The following is a 9,033-nucleotide window of genomic DNA, read 5'->3' as shown; positions in this document are numbered from 1 at the left end:
AAAATAAACAGATTCACTTGAAAACCAAACCTGCTATTCATGCCTCTTTCTCAGTTGTCTATCAGCAGTCACATGTTCACTTAGCAGAATAAAATAAATAGAAGATTTAGAAGAAGTGAGAGTAGAGATGAATCTAAAATAAATCTTACTGTGGCATCCCTTTGTGTTGGTGCAGTCAAAGTCTAACCACTTTTCCTGTGTGTCTGTGTGTGTGTTGGGGGGTGCAAGTGAGCGGTGAAGTTTCTAGTGAAGTGTCCTTCCTGTCAACATTGATATGGAGACATTTAAAGTCCGCGGAGAATATCTCAGCTGTCACACTGAGCTGCAACTCCCGTAGCAGTGTCTGTACCGTCAGACAGTACAGAAACCAGCTCAACTATCATTGGATTTGTTGGACTTACCACACAATCAGCAGTCTAACTGTATACAGTGGATATTTGTAGTCCTCTGTAAGGATGAGGCTCATCAGCGTCACTCAGTTTGGAGTTGTGGCTCTTTGGATCATCTGTGTCTCGAGTTGGACTAGTGAGAAATGCGTGATGACTGACGGTTTTACAAATGTGTGGCGAGGCGAGGATTGTCACAATGGTAACCTTACAGTGAACTGCATGGACGTCGACAATGTGCCACTTCACCTAGCCATTTTCCCCATTTCCATCCAGACCTTGTGTGTCCAGATGAGGAACAAATCCATTCTGCATCCCAACGATTTCTCCAGATTCGACAAACTGGTTGAGCTTGGCATCTCTGGTCAACCGGCAGAGATTCTTCCAGGTGCTTTCAGGGGGCTATTTGGACTTCAGACACTGAGTCTTACTTGCTCTTTAAACTTATCCATTCATTCAAATACATTCAAGGATTTACATAATCTTAAACAATTAAGAATAATTTCATGTTCGTTTTCTGTAATAGCACTAGATGCATTTGCTGGTATGAAACAATTGACCACTCTTACGATAATGCAGTCCCAACATAATTTGTTGTCAGACATAAAGAGCTTGTCAGGGGTTTTATGTAGAATAGTTAATAAGACATCTTCACTGACATCGCTGGTCCTGTGGGCTGAAATTGTCACTCTGAGTAGCCCAAAGTGTATCGTGTCTAACGGGACTACTTATGAGACCCCAAGTTTATATGGTCTTCAAGATATTGTCTTGAATTTCCCTGATCTAAAGACCATTGGTAAAGGTGTGTTTGAAGGTTTTAAAAACATTTCATTTCTTAACATGCCTCTAAATAATGTACTGCAGATGCAACTACTGCAGTCGGGTGTCAGCAAAGTGGAATCATTTCAATTCTGGCAGGAGGATAGTGACTTAGAGTCGATGTGTGAAATTGTCTATCAACTCTCAACTTCTGATGTTTCAATAACTACGGATCATATCAACTTCTCAATTTCTGCCATTCAAAATTGCATGACACTTCGAAAAATGAGCCTTGAGAGAATCTCTATTTCACAAAGATTTATTGATCTGAGCTTTATCCATGGCTTGAAGAATCTCCAGGTTTTGACTGTTGATCAATTTTCCTTGAACAATACAAGATTTACATCCCTTTGCAAAACTCAACCTAGTCCTATCTTGTGGTTAAAAATAATTACATTTAGTTTTAGTAGTATTTTTAGCATACATCGTAGACAGTTCTTTTGCATGAAAAACCTGGAAAAACTTAACTTGAAATATAATCGAATCTCCACCATCGACAACTTTGCCTTTCTGGGATTGCAGAAGTTAAAGGTTTTAAATCTAGGTCATAACCAGTTATCTGAAATCAAATCATTTAATTTCTTTGATCTGCACTGCTTAGAGTACCTCAATTTGGAGGCAAATCCATTGGTGCACATTGAGGCATTATCTTTTGCTCACCTTAGTTCAATACAGAATGTGTTTCTGGGAGACCTGAACTTCCCTCCAGAATCAAAGATTGAGCTGAATCTGACATTTGTATTTGGCAGCATACCTCGGGGACTGACATACCTTTACATCAGCTCTGGCAGAAGGCCCATGACTCTTATTATTGGGGGCGATGGTGCCCCAAACCCAGGCTTGGGCCTGCATGTCCACGGCGAGACAGTGTCTTTTCAGGACTGTGAGAGGCCTTTCTTTAGGGCTGTCTTTGAGCTAACTGCAAGGACAGAGTGGATCCTGTGTGGGTCCATCTTTGCTGGGAGCTACTTCAAGTTCCTTCAACGCTTCAAGCTAGAATCAAAGCTCTCAACTTTATTTGTGGATCTAACCAGCCTGAATAAACTTGTGCACTTGAGGGATTTGCAACTTACAGGAGTAGACCTCAATCGGCAGACTGGTCTTGCGATCATGTTTCACAATTTGACCAGACTGGAGACTCTGATGCTCCTTGGCTGCAGGATCGACTACCTTGAAAAGGACCTGAGCAAAGACTTACAGTCATTGAGAGAATTACATTTGGTTATTAACAATGAGCTTACAATCATGGAAGAATTCCCTGAGCCACTGAAAAGCCTAAAGTATCTGTTTATACAAGATCTACTTTTACAATGCAGTTGCAACAATGCTTGGTTTGATAACTGGGCGAAACGGAATCGACAAGTTCAGGTCATGTTTTGGGATTCTACATTGGGAATGAAGGAAATAAATTGCATAGGTGAGCATGGCACTCAGAACTTCCTAAAATACTCCCAGATCCATTGTTCAATGGACGTAGGATTCATTTTGTTTGTTTCCAACACCCTGGGTCTCCTGCTCTTCATGCTGGTGGTGCTGCTACATCACCTGGCTGGCCAGTATCTGCTGGCTCTATTTTACATCACTCGCGGCTGGTTGGAAGAGGCCGTGTTTCGGAACAACAAGAGACGCTACAGGTACGACGCCTTTGTCACTTACAGTGGGAAAGACGAGCGCTGGGTGGTGGAGGAGCTTCTGCCCAACATGGAACAACGAGGTCCCCCTTTCCTGCGCCTGTGTCTGCACAGTAGAGACTTCCAGCTGGGGAAGGACATTGTGGACAACATCACAGATTGTCTCTACAGCAGCCGCCGGACTGTATGCTTGGTCAGCCGCCACTACCTCCGCAGCAACTGGTGCTCTTTGGAGATGAAGCTAGCCACTGACCGGCTGCGGGTGGAGCAAAGGGATATCCTCATCCTGGTCTTCTTGGAAGACATCTCTCCTCACCAGCTGTCCGCCCACCACAGGCTGGCCAGACTGGTGAAGACCAGGACCTACCTGGACTGGCCAAAAGAGCCAGAACAATACCAACATTTTTGGGACCGACTTTGGGCTACGCTGGCGCCAAAACATGGCCAGTGACATGAATACATTTAAAAACTAAAGTCCAAGTTTTATGAATGGATTGTAACTTAGCTAGGGAAATATATAATGTATCTCCTGTACAAAAAGAGCTAAACATGTGTCAAACTCTTTTCAAATCTTTGCTCGAATCATTATTCTGTATGTCTTTATCCTATGTTAATGTCTGCTTCAAATTACTCTAACTAAATACTTTGAGATGAGTTTCCAGTGGTTATTGTTTTGTTGGTAACACTTTGAACTTGCCATTTTGACATATTAATGGCAGAGTAGAGATGCATCATAAACTATCATGACACATTTCTTAGGGGCATTTCAATTCTCCAAAGGAGCTTCCTCTACTCAGCTTCTCTCTTTAGTCTGCTATGATCTGAAAACTATTTTGGGTAAGCGTGGGGATTCGAAGAGGAAGCGACTTTAGACAATTGAGATACACTTCTAAACTAGATAAGACTTCCTGTGTGTTCTTGTGCTACAGTGCCCCCTGAAGTTATGTCACTGCCATACACTTCCTTTAGACTGACAGAGATACTTCCACTGTGTTACTGCGAGTTGAGGGGTCTGTCTGGAGGGCTGGGACACATACAGTGAAATTATGTTTGTGGGTCGTGTCCAACCTGCCCAATCAACCCAATTTACAACAGCAGCCCCTTGAGCCATGTCAATGGAGATACTGTAGGAGTGAGAGGAAGAGGGAAGTAGTGAGAGAGGTTCACCCTGTTATGAGTAGGTCACCCCGACACCGTGCTAGCCTGGCTCAGAACTTGTATCTATAGATGTAATTGCTATTGGGATTTTAACCACACACACAGCACACTTCAATATCTTTCCCCTTTACTTTGACATAGCTTTCACGTACATGCCCTTTTCTTTAACATTTTGACAGTCACACCTAGAAGACACTATTACCTACATAAACTTACAGTAAAATTGCCCAGAAAAAGTGTCAACTATTTTTAGTTGATGCATGCATAAACACAGATGCATGCGGATGCATGCATAAAACACAGATGCATGCAAGTGCACACAGACACACACACACACACACCAAGGCCTGGCGGACTGAAGAAGCTGATTGCCCTTTAGCTAAGAACTATATTCACTGAGCTTGTCTGATGCTTTAAGCACACAATTTGATTAAATAGTTAAGACACACAAATGGCTAGAGGGAGTCCGACCAGCAATTCATTTGATTGTGCTGGGACAGGCTCAGATTTGCTGCACTGTGTTAAAAAGAAAAGACAGCAAGCGACTGTAACCTGGTGTCTCTCTCTCCTCCAAAGACCTGTTCTCACGGGACTAGTATTACTTGAGAATGTTGGTTATATAATCTTTACTCCAGAATGTCTGTTATTCCTGGAGCGGCAGGTAGCCTAGTGGTTAGAGCGTTGAACTTGTAACATCAAATCCCCGAGCTGACATGGTAAAAATCTGTCGTTCTGCCCCTGAATAACCCATTGTTCCTAGGCTGTCATTGAAAATAAGAATTTGTTCTTAACCGACTTGCCTAGTTAAATAAAGGTCAAATAAAATAAAATCCAGAGGATGCCCTCCAGCAAAACTAGAATAGTCCCAGTAAGCAAAAATATGTCTACAATATGTATATTTCAGACATTGAAGTTAGGATCAATTTAGGTTCTGAATGAAATGTGAAAAGGTATTTTCCGTATGTTTAAAATATATATTTTCCACAATGCTGAAAAGGCATATTTTCCCAACTTTGATAAATATGTATTTTCCAGACCAGACCAAAAACCAACGTCTATGGATATGGAAATCAAGACCAAAAAAAGACATCCAAAAAGCATTGGCGTCAGTCTTTGTTTACTGAGTTGTAGCCTACAGTGTTGCCTGTAAATTGCATTTTATGAATGGGCCTATATGTGGTAAGACTACCTTTTCTAAAACACCAAAAAACAACGTCTGGACCGGACCAAAAAAAGACATCCAAAAGAGTTCTGCTCATGCTTACTAGGGTGTAGGCTACTATATCAGTCCGCAATGGAATTTTATGAATGCCCATCCATGTAGTAGGCTCACGGTTTGTTAATCAGGCCATTGCATTGACTTTATTAGTCCTGATTACGGTTACTAATCAATTTGGTTATTTAAGCACTGAATATCAGCTACCCAACTTTATCAGGAGTTATTGCGACCCTATTTGCAATATGTTTACACAGCGGGAAATGCAGAGCTATTTTCTTTTTCGCAATGATCAGTTTGTCAAAGAAATTGACATATACAATCATGAAACCACTGATCATGACAATGGGTGAAACTCCTAGACAACAGTTCATTCCATAATGTCCATTTTAATTTGACCTGTCCTGGTTTTAGGATATGTTACTTTGTTAACATCATTTTCTATTTGATTGAACACCATTTAGGTTCGACTATTTGATCGGAGAAACCTGCATGATGTAAAAAGTGGATCCTATATCTGCTACATGATTTATGTTAAACATTTTTGACTGAACATTGGTGGCGCAATGGTGCTGGGAATGGACAAGCAAAATATGTTGTGCCCCTGCTTTTGACAAAGTGGGCACTGCTTATCAAAGGGCGGCATCAGCGCTCGCCTAAAAAGCCCATATGCACCTGGTTGAGAGAAATCGTAATTTTTTTGGACAGAATTCTGTGAGGTTTTCATGTGTTGTTGGAGGTGTGTCTTGGCCAGTTTATCTCAGAAATTGCCGCCCTCGTCAATCATAATCACATCAATAAATTGGTTATAACAAACTCTGAACACTGTAACACTTGACAGCAAAATGGATGCAGAGGACGTGACAAATAAACTCGAAACGGGAATATTTACACGTTTCTCAGGAGGTAAAGGCCAGGTCAGATATGTGGGAAAAAATGTGACTAGTTGTGGAAAATACTGGAGATCAAGAAAAAGAAGGTAAGTAGCAAGCGCGGTGTGTGTCAAACAGGTGCTGTATAGATTACAATACATTTTTTCTGACTGTTTGGAGCAATGTAAACAACACTAAAGTATAAGCTTACCAGAGAGTCTGCTGTAACATTTTTTTGTTAAGCCTTTATTACAGCAAAGACTAAACAGTCGCATTCATTCCTGAATGCAATTTCCAAAATGGAATGGTTTATTTATCATTTAAGCTAATTATTCAAGGCAGGCTGGGGCTGGGATTAAAAAAATATATACATTAAATTATAATATAGGACAAAACACACATCACGACAAAAGAGACAACACAACACTACATAAAGAGAGACCTAAGACGACAATATTGCATAGCAGCAGCACATAACACAGCATGGTAGCAACACAACATGACAACATTGTAGCAACACAACATGGCAAATGACTCGTATGCCGTGTGATGACATGAACGAATGAATGATTGATTGATAGAGTAGCCTATAGAAGTATTGAAATGTAGGCCTAACTAAGTAACGGTATTAAGATTAAACTAATCAAATGAAATTGTATTGGTCACATACACATGATTAGCAGATGTTAATGCGAATGTAGCGAAATGCTTGTGCTTCTAGTTCCGACAGTAATATCTAACAAGCAATCTAACAACTACCTAATACGCACAAATATAAAGGGATGGATGAGCGATTTATATAACAATTTTCTTTGCTACTGCTCAACTAAAGAAATCTCGGTCGACCAACAGCTCATCAACTAAACAATCGACCAGTCGACTAAATGGGGTCATCCCTATTTTACCTAATCTATTTGTGTCTCTTTAATTAATAGGGGATGGCAGGAAATAGGACTCTGGACAAGATGAATAGACAGTAAGCAGAACCAGATACATTTTCTCAAGTTGACCCTGTCTGATGAACCTAAACATTAAAAAGCATGGGAGCATCCTGACCCATCAGAGAGGTTAAGGTCGTGGGGAACAGGAAGTTGGTATTTACATTTATTGTGAAGCAGAATACCGTTTTCTGCAAGTGTGGTCAGATGTCTGGGTGTCAGGAGAGTTGTCTTTTTTAAGTGTTCGTAATCAGCAGGTTGTATGCCCTTAAACTATTTTCGGACTCTTAAAGCCCACAATGTATTTTGTCAGATGCTGCATGGGCCATTTTTGGTCCTCTTGACCGATTATCTATCAGATGTATTCGATGATATAGACTAACTTGTATGCCCTTGTGTTCTCTGGAATATAGAGAGGAAGCACACAGGTCAGAAGTGAAATGACGGTGTAATACATTTGTAATAACTGATTATTTCTTACCTCTGTAATGGAAGGCTTTCAGTTCTGAGACAATATCATTTTGAGCTATAACATGAATAATTTGATATCAACAGAGGCATATTATCTCTCTTTAGTGACCTTTGAATTGATAGTGCATGTTGGGTGTAGTCTCTCAAATGAACAGTTGAGGGCAGGCTTGTACCATACAGTAGTTTCTCATGGGAAACCAATTCCACTTCAAATGGGGTGGAATGTCCCTTACAAAAATGTACCATGTTAGCGAGTTTAAAAAAAAATCAATCATGTTTTTTCGGTCACTACCATGGCATGAAAATACCATGGTACTGGTGCAAATACCATGATATTTTCCTGCCATGGTAGTGACCAAAAAAACATGAGTGTATCATGGTAATGTATTTTATTTTCATTGTACTACTATGGCAGGAAAATACCATTGTATTTGCACCAGTACCATGGTATTTTCCTGCCATGTTAGTGACTGAAAAAACATTGCATTTTTTCCATTGTACTAGCTACCACGGTACACAAATTAACCTTGGCAGTACAGTGAAAAAAATACCATGGTTTTGTACTACCAGCATGTAGTGAGACATGAAAGCATGGTAGTTGTTTACAATGTATTATGATGGTCTGTGTCCCACCAATTTTCAGGTGAAGTGACAAAAAACGTAGTAATTCATGATACTCACATTATGCAACATTGACTACTCGCTCTTCAATGGCAAAGTGTAGGCCTAGTACATTCTTAAACCCCATTTAGGTCATAGTGAAAAACCACAACACATGGGGTAGTAGTGTAGTGTACCCTCTTAAACCTTGGGACCTGGATAGAGTCTGAGAAGAATGAATAGAGTCTGAAACCTTGAACATTTTAAATAGTTTGTTGAAGAGAGAAGCACCAGAAACTCAGTTTTCAGTTGGCTCTTTCTCATTCAACTGACGTGGTTACTCTTATACAATTCTAAATAGCTAACATACAACAACAAAAAAACACCTGTTAAAAGGTATTAATTATCATCTTATTTCAAAGATACATTTTCGTAATGTAATTCTCAACATATTCCTAAAAACAGCAAGTTACAATGTTTCCCTTTGTTTACACTGTGTGAAGTTTGTTGGTTCCGTCGATGACTACAAAAGCTAACTTTAGGTGACGTTAGGTTCTATGCTAACAGGCTTTTATACATTAATTCAACTATCAAAACATCATCAAAAATAACAACAATTATCAAATCAAATTGTATTAGTCACATGCGCCGAATACAACAGGTGTAGACCTTACAGTGAAATGCTTACTTACGAGCCCCTAACCAACAATGCAGTTTTAAAAAATACGAATAAGAATAAGAAATAAGTTACAGGTAATTAAAGAGCAGCAGTAAAATAACAATAGTGAGACAATATACAGGGTGGTACCTGTACAGAGTCAATGTGCGGGGGACTGGGTAGTTGAGGTAATATGTACATGTAGGTAGAGTTATTAAAGTGACTATGCATAGATGATAACAACAGAGTAGCAGCTGTGTAAAAGAGGGGGGTGGGGGACATGC

The 9,033-nt window shown here is 40.1% G+C and overlaps 1 protein-coding gene across 1 annotated transcript; it reads left to right on the top strand.

Moving 5' to 3' along the window:
- The first annotated feature begins 1,649 nt into the window (after positions 1-1,649).
- LOC120029684 (toll-like receptor 13) lies at positions 1,650-3,287 on the top strand. Its single transcript, XM_038974958.1, has 2 exons — positions 1,650-2,057; positions 2,301-3,287. The coding sequence occupies exons 1-2, from the start codon at positions 1,650-1,652 to the stop codon at positions 3,285-3,287; spliced, it is 1,395 nt and encodes a 464-aa protein (XP_038830886.1).
- The last annotated feature ends 5,746 nt before the right edge of the window (positions 3,288-9,033 follow it).

The sequence above is a fragment of the Salvelinus namaycush genome, chromosome 35 (genome assembly GCF_016432855.1).
Source record: "Salvelinus namaycush isolate Seneca chromosome 35, SaNama_1.0, whole genome shotgun sequence".
NCBI lineage: Eukaryota > Metazoa > Chordata > Actinopteri > Salmoniformes > Salmonidae > Salvelinus > Salvelinus namaycush.
This window is presented reverse-complemented; position numbering and strand designations above follow the sequence as displayed.